Consider the following 18,858-nt stretch of genomic DNA (forward strand, 5'->3'; position numbering starts at 1 on the left):
TGAAGAGCTCTCATTCATCCATCTTGAAGCTAAATTATGCATTGATTATGTAAGCAGATGATTTACAGGCATTACTTCATTGATTGGAAGACAAACGCAAAATAATAGAGACAATCTCAAACATTGTAACAGCAGTCAGCCTCAGCAGAAGGAAAACGGAGGATTTCTAAACCTGAGAAAGTGGAGTTGCACAGTGGTGCCGTCATAAAGGTGGCGAGTTCAAATACTTAAAGGGATGAGCTGTTGTTGTTTTTTCACTCATCAGTTGTGGGTAAAGTCAGGGTTTCCATTTGACTTTAGCATGCTGTGCTGGTCACAGTCTGATTCTCTGTCCTCTTCAGTGCCTCCTCCTCCTCGAGTGCACACATTAAATTTCCTGTCCCTCAGAAACCAGCCGAGCCAAACAAGCAGGGCAACGATCACAAATACAGCTGCTGTTATGAAGAATGTTCTCCACGACCAGTCGGAGCACTCAGATGGCTGCAGAGGACAAGAAGACAGAGCAGAAATGTTAGTGAGCAGTTTTAACTGACTTTTAATGCTTTCAGTTAAAGTTAAAATAAAACATTTTACACTGTAAAGCTCAACATAAAGGTGAGATCTTTTTATACAGTCTGTGTGTCAGTCCTCGGTGGACAGACCACAACCCTCTATCTTTGCACATCTGTAAGCACATGTTCCTGCTGACCCGCTGCGTCTGAATTTTGACTGTTCTTTGCTGACAGGACCGCTTCCCTTTGGCCTGTCCTACTAATCTTTATGGCCACGTTACTTAAAGTCTTTCAGTCAGTCTGCAGTGATTAAACTGTGGACGATTAAGGTTTAGAGTGACGTGTGAAACTACTTAAATTCTTACCGTGGGTGTGGTTGTAGGCTGTGAGGTGCTGCCCGGTGGTGGTGATGGTGTGGAGACGTGCAGGTGGACAGCAGAGCGGTGTTTCTCTATCTTCTCCACGTCACAGTAATACACTCCCTCGTCTCGGAGCTGAGCTCGCTTCACGGTGAGGGACAGGTCTCCTCGCTGGTACCAGTCTGATGGTATGGACACTCGGCTTTCATTATAGTCGTCCCCGTAGGTGATTTGCTTAGACAGAGGATTCAGCTCCAGCACCAGCTCTCCGTCTCTCCTCCAGCGCACAGATTTTACTGCCTGACCGACTGTAACGGAGCGACACGGCAGGGTGGCACCTTCATCCCGGGGTGCGACAAGTTTATAGGGCAGAAAAACGTGCAACACTTCCAGTTCCCCCCTCTGTTTGTCGTTGCAGGTAAACGCGTAATAGCCGTGATCGTTGAAATCTGCTCTCTTTAATATCAGAGAGTCGGCGCTGTAAACCACCCGGTTAATGTAACCCGGTCCCGGCTTCCAGACACCGTCAAGAAAGGCAACCAGCTGATCGGTGCCATCCATCAGCTGATGTGTGACTTTTCCCGTCTTGCACTTCTCTGTCAGGGCAAACTTAACATCGTCTCCTGCAGCGGCCTGGATCAGTTTCCCAGACACCCGGCCGATAAAAAGAAGAAGAAGAACAATGTAAGTGAGGCGGACTGATGTAGCACTCATCTTGCACGCGGGGGAAAAATGTGCGCCGTTCACGCGCAAGCTGACTTTTTATAGTCGGTGGTGAGTGGCGCGGGTGTTCCACACCGTCCGAAAACCGGTCTGAGCCGCATGAGAGCACGATGCCCAATTGGCCAATTGACTTGTCTGAAACAGCGACTCCTATGACTGAACTGTTATTATTATTATTATTATTATTATTATTATTATTATTATTATTGTTGTTGTTGTTGTTGTTGTTGTTATTGTTGTTGTTATTATTATTATTATTGTTATTATTATTATAGATGGGTAAATGCGTTGTTGCACATGACACAGCCGGCGTTGTTACCCTTTAACCTCAGATACATGTATTTATGCTGTTTTTATGCGTAATAAACGGAATAAAACACTGATCTTGGCACGTCGCCTCCAGCAGGAAGTGATCTGCTGAGCAGGCACTGCTCTCGTTAGCTACCAGGTTCATTTGACTGGGAGAGAAAAGTGAGCTAGAAACAGTCGAAAATGACAAACTGTCCCCACAGTCTGTGCGGTCAGGGGGATAACGACCTTAGAGAGTTGATACCCAGGCTTATGTACACACCGCAGTTTGGAAACAACGTCTGGACTTCAGGTAACATCTTACTAGCTGAACTTGAGCTAACTAGCTAAAACCTTTGGGAAATATCCAGAAAATGTGGAAGTGTTCAGGCGTCCCCATGATTATTGATGCCGCTCAAATACATCCCAGCTAATGAGACACTAGTTAAGCGTTTCAACTGAACCAGAGGAAGGACTAGAACAATGTTTAGCTTAGCACGGCTAATAAGCACGACGACATCGACAACAAAAGTCTGTTTATAATCCACTTTTAGTGTATCTTATGGTTTTATTGAAACTAGTCTTAATTTTTCTGACCCCAGTATAAGAAGGAAGTTAATGCAATATAATTTTAAAGCGTTTTTATTATTCAACTGGCTGCGCAAGCCGTCACTTTCAGTTCTCCACTGTCGCCACCCTGGTCTGAAAACTACTGTTTTTAAAGACCAGAGAGACACGATTAACCAACTGGCCACAGCTGGGTTGACCAGTCTCTCCCCGTAGCACTGCCCCTTAATCCACTGGACCACCCCTCCCCTGCAGCTGAGCCACAAACCAAACCCTGCTGCCACTGTGACATTTCCTACGATTTACCCACCCAGGCCACTCCTGTTCTCTTGAATACCAGGGGCCTGAGGGGGTTTTTTTTTGTCAGTAGGATGGGGCTTAAATGTGGGTACCTGGGTCCTGCTGGAGGCCAAGGTCTATGGTGGGTAGGTGGTGGAATGTGGTTGTAAGATAGCAAGCTACCGGGGGACTTGACCAGGGTAGGGTGTTGGTCCCTGGGGCCTGCTGGAGGTCAAGATGGTGGAGGGCGAATGTGTGTGCCAGGGCAAGCTACTGAGGGAGTGGACCAGGTTATGATGCGAGTACCCGGAGCCTGCTGGAGGTCAGGGTCAGGCTTCAGCTTTCTTTCTGTCTGCTCAACTGGTTTAATCCCAACATCTGCTCCAGTCTGCACGCAAAATATCCTTGGGCAAGATACTAGATACAGGTTGCTTTTCGATGCATATGCAAATGTTAGCTAGAAAGCAGTGCTCAGAGTAGAAGAACACTTTAGAAGAACCTGTCTATTTATTAATACTCAATAATTCCACAACCAGGAGCTTAGCCTTTATTTTCCAGGCTATTTATTTATTTACTCTAATTATTTCTTGTTATTAAAAATGCCAAACTAACTGCAACGCACACATGATCAAAACAGACACAGAACAACCAATTTTATTCACCTTTTAATTCTGTCTAACTAAAACAGGTTTGAATCCGTTAGTGTGACTTTCAATAACTTATAACAAACTAAAGTGACAATATGCAAATATCAAGAATTGCTGGATTTCTTTGTGTCTACATGACTCAACTACGTGGTGCACCACATAGTGCACCACGTAGTTGAGTCATGTAGTTTTCTTTATTTGAATTTCAGCAATCTCATAGTGCACTATGTGCAGCTGCACATAGTGCACTATGTGCAGCTGCACATAGTGCACTATGTGCAGCTGCACGTAGTTGAGTCATGTAGTTTTCTTTATTTGAATTTCAGCAATCTCTCTCCAGATATTTCACTGGTGATTATTTTTTAGTTATAATGAGGTGATCATTGTTATTTATTGACAAAAAGGTCAAAAGCTGTGGTGGAAAAAGTGGCCAGAAATGCACAGGAAGGATTGTCATTACTGAACAGGTCAGCCAAGATTTTTAGCCGTCTTTTCCTGTGCTGAGTCACACATGTGCTGTGATGAAACTTGTTAGACCACAAACATCTGTAGTGTTTCTCATTTTCTCCCTGAGAACTGTGGATGATGTTTAATGATGATGTTTAATCGAAGTCTGATCAGTGGGTTAGTTTGATCAGAAATTTTCTTGCTTTTTCTTCTTTGTATACTTTGAACTAATGAAAAAATGAATCTGGTGCTCACACTGTCTGTGCAGTCTGCCAGCAGGGTGTCAGTAAAGAGCAGTGTTCAGCCCATAAGATCAGTCTGTGTCTTTCTTATTGTTTTGGAGGTAGAACTCTGTCGGCATGTCAAGTTTCTTTCTGACAAATGCAGAATCTTGCAGTAAAATCTGCCATCATTTATCTTTCCGGCGTTTCCATTGTTTATATTGAAGAGAAACAATGATGGAGTGACTGAGCGCTCAACGTGCCTGTTAGTGTTGGTGTATGAGGTGAAATAGTCCCACTTACTTTTAATTTCAGTTTTCTGTGAGTCACAGCTCAGCAGCATGAGATGTTCATTTATAGCTTTTTGTGGAAGTACATGTTTTCAGATTACATTTGTTTTCTCACTGATCAAGCTAGAGAGGGAGAGCTAGTGTTCTGACTCATGCTGTAGACGAGTGGCTCTACGAGTCCACAGTGTTGGCTTCACTCAACTATGAAGGCAACACTGTGTAAAGAAGTGCTGTCTGTTGTTCAGGGAGGTTTATAATAAAGTGTGGCTTGTGTTGTGTTGTGTTGTGGAAAGTAGTTCATGTTACATTTGCTGTGGGTCAGGATGCAGCAGGCATGTTAACACTCACAGCTGTGGGTCACATATGCAGTTTGTAGTTCTGTTCCTGGTGAACTCTGCGTGAACTCCCAACCAATCAGCATTCAACAGACTTCTGTGTCCAGCGGGTAGTGGGTGAACACCCCTCTCTTTATGAATTACTCTCAGCAGTCAGGCCCTCGTCCTCCTTCAGGAAGGCCAGGTTTGTGTCTGCTCCTGCTGAGATCTTTGTGTGTGATGCTGACTCGTCTCCTTTGGGCTTGACTCATTTTTCTCGAGGCTTCTGCAGCAGTGAATCTTTCTGCTCTGGTCCTATTAGCCTTATTCACTGTAATCATTTATAATGTTGTTATTGTTATTAGGCGTGGAAAATTAGTTTAAAAATCCAAACATGATTTACACAACTTTCCATTAACCTCAGCGCACCAAACAACCAGTTCTTATATTAAAAAATGGGGAAGAAGGATCGACAAATTCATGGCTTAAAACTATCACAGTAGAACTTCTTCTTTTCTTTTGAGGAAACACTGCACACCAGCTGAGATGTGTCATGTTTTTCAGCTAACGTTTTCTGCCACACTAGCTCTTTGCATTTAGAGCACAACGTTCAACTTCGGTCTCGTCTGACCTGAGCACCTTCTTCCACAAGTTTGCGGCGTCTCCTACATGGCTCATGGTAAACTGCACTTTTTATGTCTTTCTGTCAACAATGGCTTTCTTCTTGTCACTCTTACAGTTACAGTTGTCCTGTGGACAGATTCTCCCACCTGAGCTGTGGATTTCTGCAGCTTCTTCAGACTGACCATGGGCCTCCTGGAAGCTTCTCTGACCAGGATGACCATGTCTTGGTAGGTTTGCAGTTGTAGCATGCTTTCTCTATTTTTGGATGATGGAGTGCTGCTTGAGATGCTCTTGGGATATTTCTACAACTTTATCCCTGTCTGGTGACTTCCTTGGTCTTCATGATCCTGTTTATTAGCTAATGTTATCTAACAAATCACTGAGGCTTCACAGAGCAGATGTATTTATAATGAGACGAAATGACACACAGGTCAACTCTATTATCTAATTCGGTGACTCTGAAGGATCTTGATTGCACTGGATTTTAATTAGGGGTATCAGAGTACAGGGGGCTGAACACAAATGCACTGCACACTTTTTAGATTTTTATTTGCTTAAAAAAAACAAAACGATATTCACAAAGTTTAGCTTTGAGGACATCATTTGCAGTGAAAACGTGATAAATCACTTTGTCTTATTGCAATACTCAGAATGTTGCAAAATGTTTATAAATCACATTAATCTACTATCATGAGGGAAGTATTGTAATAGGAGCCTATCGTGGGCTGTCTGGGGATTCCCGCCTCTAGTTGCCCACCGTATTTATTCGCTGATCTGCAACATTAACATCCATCAGCACAGCCCCAGCAGGCAGCCAGTGTAAACCACAGTGATTCAGCTATCTTTTTGCCACAGTTGCACTGGTGCACCTAACTTTTTTCTTAGGCTCACCAGCACAAAAGTTAGGCATGCCCACATTTTTCAACCGCATCCCTTAACACCGCAGTTTTACATGTGCACTTTTTTGGGGGGGAAATTTGCTGTCCATATAAACAATATTGATTTGTAAAAAGAACGCCAGCTGCTGAACCTCATCTCTATACACTGACTCATCGTTGCTGCTGGTGAGTCCAACCACGGTTTTGTCATCAGCAAACGTGGTTACAGCTGTGTAGAGCGGTGCAGTCATGTGTCAGGAGAGTGAACAACAGTGGGCTGAGAACACAGCCCTGAGGAGCTCCTGTGCTCAGCCTGATGGTGCTGGAGAGGTTTTCGCCAATTTGGACGGACTGAGGCCTCTGACAGGAAATCTAGTATCTGCAGAGAGCGGTACTCAGTTCCAACTTGCTGAGTTAGTCAAACAGTTTTTGGGGGATAATGGAAACCCTCTGTTGTTAGTGTCACAGCTGCCGAGGCAAGCCCTGGGGTATTTGTGGAGAAAGGGACCCAAAATGCAACATGCAAAGGCTGTGATGTGAGTGAGTGTTTTTTTTACAAGTGACCAAAGTGGCAGAAACTGGGAACGAGGAATGAAAAGCTACCAAAACTTATACTGGGAAAACTAAAGACAAACCTGAAAACATGACACGAGACGCAGAACGATGAACAAAACACCGTCAAACGCAGACGAACCAACAAAGAGCACAGTCCGACACCCACTATAAATACACACACAATCAGGCATTGAAGCACAGCTGACCCTAATTCACATGATGACAGGAAGACACAAGCTAAACACAGAAATAACAGATACAGACCTTCAAAGTAAAACAGGAAGTACAGTTTTACAATCACACACTCAAGGACATGAACAAAACGCCGGGAGAGCGCGCGGGCAGGTATAACAAGACACAAAAACCAAAAAAACTTTAAGGACTGATACAAAATCAGAAGAAACTAGAATATAATAGTAATAAACTCAAAACGCTGAGTCAGCGACACAGGACCATAACAGTTAGGATGTTGGGTACAATGAAGATTTCTTGACCAAGCATACATTCTCAGATTTTTGCTGCACATGTCGCTGGCAATGACTCAAGAGGACTCCCTCTCAGTTCGGGGAAATGTGGTGGACTGAGGTGAATTTGTTGAGCCGTGCTTTTCCCCCCCTCGATTCTAGAGTCAAATGTGAGGCCATCTGTCTGACAGCTAAAGCTTGGTTCAAACTGGCTGCTGCAGAACGACAATGACTTTGCTTTTCATAACTGACATGTGTGCATAAAGAATTTTATGATAACATCAAATACAGTACTGTTAAGTTCAAGATGGTGCTTAATGATCAAAGTGTGAGAACAAATGTGTACAAGTGAAGAGTAACAGGTGAAGGGGAATATATGCTGCTGCTTCACTGTGGTTAGATGTGTGGTTAGGAGATGTGTGGTTGAATGAAGACTTAATCTGGCACCATCGAGTAAAATGTCCAAAGGAAATTTTTTTTAAATGTGCTGCTGATATGACTTTCATCCAGATGTAAAGACAGAGTGAAAAACTATTAAACGACTGATAGATGATCACCATTAATATCAGTTAAAACAGTGACTGAGAGCACAAAAGATCACATTAGTTAATTTTCTGTTTGTGTTCCTGTCATATTTTAAACACAAACGTTAGAGATGTCTTACAGTATACAGCAGTCTAATGGTCCTGTGTGTGTGTGTGTGTGTGTGTGTGTGTGTGTGTGTGTGTGTGTGTGTGTGTGTGTGTGAGAGAGAGAGAGTCGTCTTTTATCAGTATTGATGGTGTTTAAACAGGAAATTACAATCACAATGTAACTGAAGTAGCTTTGAGTGGTTCAGTCATTCAATAGTAGATTAGCGTTAGTTTAGTGTCACTGAGCTACTGAATGAGTCCACTGAGCCTCAGCTGGCAGACGGCCAGCCTGTCAGTTGTCTGACAGTATTGTTGTGAGTGCAGTGGAAGTGAGTGTAGAGAGAGGGAGAGACCAGGCCTCACTGTTGGGCCATCACTGATGTTATTGTGACAGTCAGAACAAAATGCCCATGGCCTGAATTTAAAAAGTGGACTCCAGACGACTAATGCCCTCAGTTTGTTCCACTTTCAGTTACATTCAAGCACTCATATTATTGCTGAATGAACCAGTAACCCTTACCAGCAAAGTCCCAGATTCAGAGATCTACGTCCTGACTGTAAAACTGCTGCTTGAACAGTGCTGATCATTTTAGTGCAAATTTGGCAGCAGGTCAAAGTTATGTCTGTGTGAAGGACTGAAACCTGCCTGGTTACACAGAAACTTCCTTTGACAGTTTTTATGATACACAAGCGAGTACACAGTTTACTCCACTGTAGGTCTTATTGGTCTGTTTCTACATGCTGAAATACATACTTGCCCTTCGTGGTGGTAATGCAGGCTTTTAGGGGCAGCCAGTTTAGGCAGAGCTGGCTGGATGTTTATATTTGTTCTGAGATAAATGCTGGAAGGAGTGTGTGTGAATTTCTGTGTAACCTAATAAGCGTTCACATCTTCCCTTTTCTTCTTCTTCTTTTTGCTTCAGTCTCTGTTCACTCACTTGAATGTGAAATTCCCTATGACCAATGCTGAGATTACTCAGCAGTTTCTGTTTTAGACAGAGGACTTTAGTTGCAGTATTTAGGAAAGCTTTTCACATTTGACCTCTTTGTTCATTAATGCAGGTACGCTGGATTCTTCTGATACTGACTTAAGAGTGTCCAGCAGGCTGACGATCAACATCTGGTAAGAAATCTTGTGCTTTCTCTCTTTTGATGAACTGCCCTTTTCTTTATGTGTAATACAAAATCCAGCATTGATCATAAAGGTAGTAAAGCAGGCGACATCTTTTTGCCTATTGATTGATTGCTCTGTGATTTAAATTTAGGGCGCTATTTTTATCAGGATATATCAACAAATTTTGTTATATTATTCACAACAATATAGGAATAAATACTGAATAAAGTGTGTTGTTAATTCAAAAAAATTAAGAACACACTTCTTTGTTTGAACTCATTTGTTGATGCTTGGTTCACATTCCTGCCTGCTTGTTTCTCTTCACTCACGCACTGTCACAGTTTGGGTGTTATCAGTGTAAAGTTTAGACTAAGCTTCAGGTTCCAGCCTGCGTTGAAGACGAGGAGTGTGAGTCAGTGCACATGACTGACACCATCAAATATATTTAAAGTTAACCAGTTACTCCACTCATTTTACACTCATGAATAGTTCATATGCTTTGTGTTACACTCACCGGTTCTGTAGTAAATCCCACCCAGTTAGTCTGGAGTCATTAATTACAGAGAAATTTTCAGAGTTTTCATCTCAGAAAATTAAGAACATTATTTTAGGCTTAAAAAGCTGCAATTTTACTGCAGAATTTCAAACAGTGCAACATTTAAGAAGTTTCGTCTTCCTTTCTCTGTTTCCTCTTTCAACGTTTCTTTGTTTCACTTTTAACCAAAACGTGCAGTTGAAACGTAAAACACAGGTTGATTGGCTCGATTCTGTCATTGCAGTGGAGTGAATACTGAAGGGAAAGTTATTTGCATATACTACAGACACACTATTGATGGATAGGAATCCTTCACAGTTTGAACATCACATTAACATGAAATTGGGCAGATTTAGTGACATTTTGAACATTCACTAAGTGCTGTGCAGCTGAGTGACTTCAGTCTATTTATGCGTTACCTCTTTGTTGTGGTCTGGCACATACTGTGCATTCACACACAGTTAAAATGTGGTTTTATTTGCATAAACTGCTGAGGAGCATCAGTTCATTCATGTACAAGTAAACACAAAACCCCATTTGAGTTTTGATCCTGATGATCATGTTTTTGATCCTGAGGATCAACTGAGGATGATCCTCTTCTTAGCATCATAAAGGACGGGTACTCGAGAGGGGATATTTGATTAGTCACAGTGAGTGAGTGACAAATGCAGGGTCTTCTGAAGCAAAACATGAAGAAACAAGTGGTGGTTCAGGACTTTTGCACAGCACTGTGTAACTGTATAGCTGTACTCATAAATGCCCCACTCGTTCCAGGATGTCGAAGTGTGCATTTGTTGACACTTGGTTCACCTTCACTGCCTGCTTGTTTCTCTTTACTCGTGTCATCACAGTCTGGTTGTTGTCCACAGTGTATGTTTGCCTCAGGCAGTGAAAACAAGTCTTGCAAAATACCCAAATATGAGGAATGAAACTATAGAGATTCAGTTCTCAAGTGTGTACCACTTGTTTGCATTACATGGCTCAACAAAACGTGAAACCTCAGCAAACTCTTGATTGTGTTTTATCTTTGATTCTGTTTTTTCTTTTTTTTAGTCTCTGTGCACTCTCCCTTGAACTTCTTTCACATCTACTTCAGATTACTTTTGACTTGACCTACTTTAGTGCTTAATAAAGAATATAACAAATACAGCAGCAAAAGCAGCACTGGCACTGATGAGTGCAGAATTCAATGATCTGTGCATTTTGTTGCTGTTCATTTAAAAGGGTGAAGCAGGACATGTTGTCTTCAGTCAGTGACAGCATTCACGTTGCGCTGTCACCATGTAACCACATCCCTGTAATCAAAACAGTGTAAACCATGTTAAGGTTCCAGCCTGCCTCGAAGACAGGGAGTGTGAGTGTGCACATAACCGGCACCATCAAATATATTTAACCAGTTACTCCACTCATTTTACACTCATGCATAGTTCATATGCTTTGTGTCACGCTCACTATATACCATTGTTTATTTTTCCTGCTGCTTGGTGGCTCAGATTGGAGTGTAACATTGATGCAGATGTTAATTTGTTCAACTTCAGGGACTCACAGTGTGTGTTAGTGTTGGTGTATAAGGTGAAATTGGTCCTTACATTTAATGAACATGTTTCTGTTTGTTACAGTTTGGCTTTCACTGAGAGCTTTCCTGGACAGTTTTTATTTATGCACATCTTTTCAGGATGCATTTGTTTCCTTTGTTTCAGCAAGAGAGAGAGAACTATTGTTGAAGGAACAGAGGCAAAACACTCAAATTGTGATTCTCGTTCTGTATATGAAGTGTGAGGTTTCCATTCAATTCAATTCAATTTTATTTATATAGCGCCAAATCACAACATAAGTCGCCTCAAGGCGCTTCATAGATACAGAGAAAAACCCAACAATCATATGACCCCCTATGAGCAAGCACTTTGGCAACAGTGGGAAGGAAAAACTCCCTTTTAACAGGAAGAAACCTCCGGCAGAACCAGGCTCAGGGAGGGGCGGGGCCATCTGCTGCGACCGTTTGGAGTTTCATGTTGAGGATCTTCTAAAAGAATCCACCCTTAGTTTTATCAGTGTATAAATAGTTTTCCAGGAATACAGATACAGATGTGACGTGAATGTTGCAATCACTCAAGACCACTTGGAAAATGACAAAGTCTGGCTGCTCTGAAGCAAAATATGAAGAAACAAGGAGTGGCACAAGACTTCTCTTCACACTCTATAACTAAACAGCTGTGCTCACAAATGACTCACTCGGTCACATTAAGATCAAAGCTGTGCTGAATGTGTAAAAAGGGTGTAGCTATTGCAATAAACAGTGTGTTAGGTGGAGGAGTTGTACAGGGAAATTGCCACAGGCAGGAATGACTTCCTGTGTCGTTCAGTGGTGGTTTTTGGTAATCTCAGTCACTCACTGAATGTGTTCCTGTGGCTAACCAGTACATCACGGGGTGGGTGGGAGGAGTTGTCCAACATTGTCTTTATCTTGGACAACATTCGCCTCTCCGACACCACCTTAAGAGAGTCCATCAGCAACCCTCTACTCCCCCAGCATGCAACAGCATAGAGGATCGCACTGACCACAACAGACACATTGTGGTCAGCATTTTCTGAGCATTGTCCGAGAGATGTTGAAGAACCTCAGTCGCCTCAAAAAATAGAGATGACTCTGGCCCTTCCTGTAAAGTGCTGTGGTGTTTTTAGCCCAGTCCAGTTTGTCAGTGTATACTTTGAGGTATTTATAGTCCTCCACAATGTCAACACTGACCCCCTGGATTGAAACAGGGGTCAAGTGTTTCCTGGTCTTCCTGAAGTCCACGATCAGTTCCTTGGTCTTTGCCACGTTGAGCTGCAGATGATTCTGCTCACACCACGTGACAAAGGAGTCGACCACAGCCCGGTACTCTGACTCATCATCCCTGCTGATGCATCCAACCACCGCAGAGTCATCAGAAAACCTCTGAAGATGGCAGGTCTCTGTGCAGTGGCTGAAGGGTGAAGAGGAAGGGGGAGAGGACAGTCCCCTGTGTTGCTGATCATTTTGTCAGACACACACTGTGGGAGACGTACATATTGTGGTCTTCCTGTCAGGTAATCAACAATCCAGGACACCAAAGAAGCATCCACCTGCATCGCTGCTAACTTATCATGAGTCTCCTCATTTGCCTCTGAACCTGGTCATCAGTGAAAGTGTTGGGGCGGGGAGGGGTGTCAGGATTCTCATCGGAGGCAACATGTGAAGAGAGAGGCAGGTACAGTGGTGTGGCTCTGGATTTCAGGCTGACTGCAGGTGAGGTAGTAGGATGTGTGAGCTGCCCCTGCAGTGCCAAATCTGTTTTTACATGTTTCATTCTTGCAGTTTCACAGCATCAGGCCCTGATTGTCGTTCCTCAGTTGAGTTTTCACTTTGAAAACCATCAAACACTTGAGATTCACACGTGTTTGTTTGTTTGTTGCAGGAGTTTCGCTCTGAGTCCTGACCTCCTCTTTGTGCTTCTGTGGCTTATGAGGCCATAAATTGGTCACCGTGGCGACCAGCAGGATTATTGAAAGTCCCCCGTCTGACTTTCTGAGGTCAGCCATCACTGTTAGTGTTTATCTCATATTATGTCACATCTAAAATCCTGTGTAAATATGAATGAATGGTGATTAAATTAAACAGATAAAATGTATTTTTCTTTTTTCCAGTGTTCACCATCACTCTGCTCTGCAGCTGGTCTCCTTTTCCACTTTGCGGTCACTTGATGTTGAAGAGGTGAGTGTGTTAGAGGAAATGTTAATGTCAGGTTTAGTCTGTATGCACTCAGAGGTCATTTGTACCTGCTGCTGCTGCTGCTGCTGCGGTTGTAATGATGTAAACCCTGGTTGGTTGGATAGTTGACAGCATTTACTGAGGCAAAGCAGAACAGCTGCTGATCCTGAGCTACTCTTACAAATGGAAGATCAGTGAAGAGCTTCCCTCACACAGCATATCCTTTATTGCACATGTGTCAAAGTCAAGGCCCGCGGGCCACATCCACCCCGGTGTACATTTATATCCGGCCCGCGAGATCATTTTATATAGACGTACTATTATTGTTATGCATGGCCCGGCGATATGAGGTGCTAATAATGTACAAACTACAGATCCCATAATGCAGCGCTGCAGCCTCTTTGCTGAACGCTAGGCTAACTGGGAACATTTCCGCGTCAATCAAGTCAAACTTTTTGCGAAGCTAGCCGCTCACAATGGTGGAGAGAAAAGTTGATTCTGAAAGCAGAGCCTTTCAGCGCCAGCGGGAGACTGAATATATGTTTACAGACATTACTGGTAAACCCGTGTGTCTTATTAGTGGAGCTAATGTGGCTGTATAAGGAATTTAATTTAAGACGAGACAAAACGTCAGGATAAGCTGAAAAACCTAAATGCAGAGCAGAAAATAAAGAAAGTAGAAGAATGAAGAAGAATCTGACATGTCAGCAGACGTTTGTCACCAGAGCAAAATCACAAAGTGAAGCTGCTGTGAAAGCAAGTTTTATTGTAGCAGAGGAGAAAGGCACATCAGCCCGCTACCACTCTGAAGAGCTGCATGATGGAGGTGTGCAACGTCTTGTGTCCAGACAAAACGCAGATTTTGGCAAATGTGAGCCTGAGGAGAAATACAATTGCTGATCGGGTTTGTGAGATGGCCACTGATTTAAGAACACAGTTGTGTGAAAGAAGCAAAAACTTTATTGCATACGCTCTTGCTGTGGATGAAAGTACAGACATGATGGACATTGCACAGCTGGTCATCTTCATCCGTGGAGAGAAAATATTGAACATTAAATCGATGCACGGGACAACGACAGGAAAAGACATTTTTTAAAACATATGTCAAAGTGTAACTGACGTGAAACGTACAACAGATGGAGCGCCGGTGCTGTGCGGTGAAAAAAGCAGACTAGTCAGCAGGATGTGAGTAAAGATGCAGGAGGAGAAATGTACCGGTGAGTTAACAGCATATCACTGCATCACACACCAGGAAACGCAAGGTGGTAAAGTCCTAAAAATGGAGCATATAATGATCGCCGTAACGCAAACCGTAAATTTTATCCGAACTAAAGGTTTAAATCACCGTCAATTTCAGTCTTTTATGTGGGAAATAGATTCAGAGTTTGCTGACATTCCTCATCATACAGAGGTCCGCTGGCTGAGTTGGGATAAAAGTTCTCAATAGAGTTTTTGAGCTCAGCAAGGAAACCTGTCAGTTCATGGACATGGCATGTATGATGCGGTGAAGGCATTTCAAGTGAAGCTGTCACCAGTGCAACCTGCCTCACTTTCTCTGTTGCCAAGTAATGTTGAATCAAGTCAGCGCACTTTACTGAACTACACCTGTGCAGATTCAGATGGAGCTGCAGTGTAATGATGCACTCAGGCAAAGTACGACACTGAATGGCCTGAAGAGTTTATTAGTTTATTAGTTCCATTCCTGAAGCAGTGCCCAGCTCCGTCTACATGCGGCTCCAACCTTGTGTTTGCTTTCATTTATTTTTTCTGGGGTTTTGGCAGCATGTTCATATTTCTAACTTGCATAATTTTGACAGGATATATTTTTATGAAGAACAAAACATTTAAAGTTAAAGTTTCTTTTTTTAAGTTTATTTAATCTGGAATAATATTCCTGTCTGTTTTTATTCCTATTTATGTTTAAAAAACATTGTTTTAGTGTTCAATAAATGTTTATCTTGTTTGGCCCGCGACCTAAAGTGTGCCTTGAGTTTGACACCCCTGCTCTATTGGACCTGACTGAACAGCCAGAGCCTGATGTTCACTACAGTCATGGGCAGAAGAAGCACCAGTGTCAACAATGAATCACAAAGCTGTGTTTTTGTATATTTACATGGTGATAAAAAGTCTGTAAAGTGGTGATCTGTGTTGGGGTCCTTAATGCTGACTGAAAATAGTTTCTGACTTCTTAATGAAAAGTACCTTAAAAAACCCTTTTTTAAAATAAATATGACAGGGAGGGTTTTATGGAAATAAAGTAGATGTATTAGCTGTATCTGAAATCCTTATCAGGTGATTAATTGAATTCACCCTGTTTTGGTGAACTTTGTGTAGATTCACACTTTTATTTAAAGCGAATAAATGTCTCGCCTTTTAATTTGACTTTATCTGCCTCTGTGTCCTGCATTTGGTTGCGCTGTCATGAAAGTGTTGGTCATTTTACAACACGAGCATTATTTTGTCTTTCCTGAAGGAATATTCAGGAAATGAGGATTAAAACGAGCGTGTCTGTTCATTTCCTTTTGATTCATGAACAGCCTGGATCAGGTCCAGACACTTTTTCCCAGTGTGTAACAGCCTCGGTGTTTCCTGAACCATTTGCCTCCAATAACCTTTGTCTTTGCTGGGCTACACTGGGGAAACTGTCCACAGAGGCATTCAAAGGGAAAAAGAATCTTTCTTGTGTGTGTCCCTAATTTCTACAGTTTAGACAATTTAATCAGTTTGTCAGCAAATAAAACCTCTTATATCCATCAGAGATGCTGGCTGTAACCTCATGTTTGAGATCGTTTCTCCTCCTGATTTATAGCTGTTAAATTACTGCCTGTTTGTAGCTTGAACGAGGACCTCTCCGTCTCACAGCACCACATCGCTGCCCAAGGAGGCTCAAACTCGCTTCTACTTCCTCTGGAAATTGAGGAGAGCACGAGTCCCACCTGCCATAATGTGCTCCTTCTACTGGGAATTTTTATTTAAATATGAATAAGTGAATGAATGAGATTCACAGCTTTAGCAAGGACAAGCTTACCAAGAAACCATACTACAGAAAGAAAATGCCAGACTTTACTTATGCTTGTCCATATTTGATTCTTTGAAATATTTTCTCATTAAGTCTAAATGTTCCAGAACAGATGCGATGAGCTTTCATTTCCTGTGGCTTTTTGCCCTCTTGTGATCGTTCTGGGTCGCTGAAGGTCTCCATCACCACCTCATCCTACAACCTATAATCTAAAATTAAAGCTTATAAGAGGTTTATAAACGGATTATTTCCTCTTGGCAGAAAACACCAATAAATAAATAAAACACAAAAGTGTATGTGTTTGTGTGTTTTGTTTTGTTTTTCTTTATGGTCCAAGTTACTGAAGTTACTGGTGTGCAGATACTGTGTAACTTGATACATGTAAACACAGACGGTGAATTTAGACACGATAGGAAGACATGGAGACACTGATGAGCATCTCCAAGTAAAAGAACCAGTTCCTTTATTTAAAAAAAGATGTTTATTTAATTTTTTATTCATTATCATTGTTGTTATTATCATTAGGCAGTAGGGTAATTTCCTCTGGAGCATCAGGTGGCATTTTAAAGTCATTTGTAGAGACGTGCTGATCTCCTGATGACTGATCATTATTGGTGGTATGGCACCCGTTTAGTTGGGCTCCGGTCTCCTCGTCTCTCGTTTCTCTCCTCCGTTTCCGGCCCAAGAGGAAAGCCAGAGGACCAACGATCCCAGATGTTACAGCTGCTGTTACAAGGAATGTGATCACTGTGATCCCTGTCCTATCAGAGGACTCTGATGGCTGTGAGGACAAGAAAACAGGAACCAGACATGTTAGTGAGTGTGGTTTGTGCGTAAATTTAGCCAGCGTAAATTTAAACAAACCAAAAACACAATACACAATGTTTCTGTGCAGTTATGTTATCTACTATGCAAGGCATCAAATTCAGGTGTTGGTGGAAAGCCTGCGTGCTGTGACATCACCCCACTGTCCTCCACTCAAACACTGACCCACTGCTCCGAAGCGCTGACTGCAAATCTGGCAGAGTGGCGCCAGATTCAGATGCGCCAAACGCGCCAATAACGAGCCGTCAAAGCTTGCTGTTCAGTGTGCAGCTATTTAAATGTGGTCGGTAAATGGTAAATGGACTGGTTCTTATATAGCGCTTTTCCACTCTTCTGAGCACTCAAAGCGCTTTACACAACTTGTGCATTCACCCATTCACACCCATTCACACTTACCGTGTACTTACCGTCGGTGTGGTTGTAGGCAGAGGTGTGCTACCGGCTGCTGTGGGGAGTTGAGGGTGGACTCGCAGGCGGACAGCAGATCGGTGTCTCTCCCACTTGTCTATGTCACAGTAATAAACTCCTTCATCTTGTTGCTGGACTCCCTTTATGGTGAGGGACAGGTCTGCTTGTCGGTCCCACTCTGATGGTATCGACACCCGGCTTGTGTCAACGTCTTCCCCGTATGCGATTCCCCCTGTTTTAGCATCCAGCTGAAGCACCGTGTTTCCATTTTTCCTCCAGCGCGCAGATTTCACGGACTGGCCCGCGGTGCCGGAGCGGCACGGGAGTGTGGCATCCTCGCCCTCGGTTACATCAACTTCAGAGGGGACAAATACTTCCAGCTTGATCGCTTCCAAGTCTTTGCCGTTGCATGTAAACTCGTACAGCCCTTCGTCGTTCAGATCTGCGTTGTCCAGGATGAGAGAGAGCCCTCTTTGATTCACGCGGTGTGAATGTTGTGGTCCGGGTTTCCAGACGTTTTCCAGGGAGGCGATCAGCTCCGTGCTGGCATCATTCCTTCGTAGATTCAGTGTTCCCCGTCCCTTCAGGCACTCCTCTGACAGCAGAAACTCAACGTCATCTCCTAAAGGAGCTTGGATCAACTTTCCGAAAACCTCGCTGCATAAAAATAGAAGAATGCACAAAAAGCTCAGAGTCTTCATCCTGTGAATGAGGAGGTAAAGTGTCTAGCTCGTGCGCTTTTAAATAAGGAGAATGTTACCTAGGTAGAGGCAGTAACGCCCACCGAAGGGCAGCACCGCCTAGCGAAGCAGGTTTTGAAGTGTGCATTCCTGCCATCACGAATGTTTTCACCACTCCCTGAGTTACTCATACTCATACCGTAGTTTTGCCGGGGCCCATCACCTAATCAGTGTAGTAGAGGAGAGGAGAGGAGAGGGAAATAATGATATTTCTTTGCAACAGAAGCCTCATCATAACATTACAACACACGCAGAAGCAATGACAATAATAATAATGACTGTATTACGGTCTATATTACTATATTATAGCATGTCTTCTTTTTAAAACGTCTGTGTGACTTTAATCATGAACAATATAGAGACTTTCTCTATTGTACTGTTATGTTATTCTTTAGACTACAGCTCTTTGGTCAACAGTCAATACTTGCTGTTTTTAAATGTGCTAATAAATGTTTTGACTTAACTGTGACAATCAGCTGCGTTTCACTTTACATGCATGCAGTTTATTGTGTTTATTCACTGTAATAAAGATTATTAGTAGAAACGGGTCAAAAAAGGCAAAAGGAAGGGAAAAAAGGAAAGTGACGTGCTGCGTGCTGTTCCAGATCTACTGGCGTTTAGATCAACTGGCCTTGGTCGAACAGATGTGTGGCAGACTTGCGTTTCAGGAGCTGCGACCGACAAACCAGCAAAAAAACGCCAAATGTG

The 18,858-nt window shown here is 42.8% G+C and overlaps 2 protein-coding genes and 1 long non-coding RNA gene across 4 annotated transcripts; 1 reads left to right on the forward strand and 2 right to left on the reverse strand.

Annotated features, from left to right (window-relative positions):
* Nucleotides 1-261: 261 nt before the first annotated feature.
* LOC308395509 (uncharacterized protein) lies at nt 262-1,637 on the reverse strand (the record flags this gene model as incomplete). The annotated part of the gene is made up of 2 exons (XM_080880390.1): nt 857-1,637; nt 262-480 (listed from the first exon to the last, which is right to left on the reverse strand). The coding sequence occupies exons 1-2, from the start codon at nt 1,562-1,564 to the stop codon at nt 262-264; spliced, it is 927 nt and encodes a 308-aa protein (XP_080736516.1). The 5' UTR covers nt 1,565-1,637.
* A 358-nt stretch (nt 1,638-1,995) lies between these two features.
* Nucleotides 1,996-13,235, forward strand: LOC308395523. 2 transcript variants are annotated; one of them, XR_013971401.1, is made up of 5 exons: nt 1,996-2,174; nt 5,366-5,477; nt 8,842-8,902; nt 12,866-12,993; nt 13,095-13,235. It is a non-coding gene; the product is annotated as an uncharacterized lncRNA (long non-coding RNA). The 2 variants fall into 2 exon arrangements; XR_013971402.1 differs by having other exon boundaries at nt 12,866-12,980.
* A 3,427-nt stretch (nt 13,236-16,662) lies between these two features.
* On the reverse strand, nt 16,663-18,139 carry LOC308404815 (uncharacterized protein). The gene is made up of 2 exons (XM_080895046.1): nt 17,410-18,139; nt 16,663-16,958 (listed from the first exon to the last, which is right to left on the reverse strand). Exons 1-2 carry the CDS (start codon nt 18,109-18,111, stop codon nt 16,671-16,673), a joined length of 990 nt encoding a protein of 329 aa, XP_080751172.1. The 5' UTR covers nt 18,112-18,139; the 3' UTR covers nt 16,663-16,670.
* Nucleotides 18,140-18,858: the final 719 nt, after the last annotated feature.

The sequence above is a fragment of the Rhamphochromis sp. 'chilingali' genome (genome assembly GCF_963969265.1).
Source record: "Rhamphochromis sp. 'chilingali' genome assembly, chromosome: 1".
NCBI lineage: Eukaryota > Metazoa > Chordata > Actinopteri > Cichliformes > Cichlidae > Rhamphochromis > Rhamphochromis sp. 'chilingali'.

Bases quoted from the DNA above. Each gene is read 5' to 3' on its own strand.
- LOC308404815 (XM_080895046.1), bottom strand. From the start codon at position 18,111: ATGAAGACTCTGAGCTTTTTGTGCATTCTTCTATTTTTATGCAGCGAG. The intron at 16,959-17,409 runs GTAAGTACACGG...TTGTCCTCACAG, and splicing joins TGCCTACAACCACACCGACG to CCATCAGAGTCCTCTGATAG.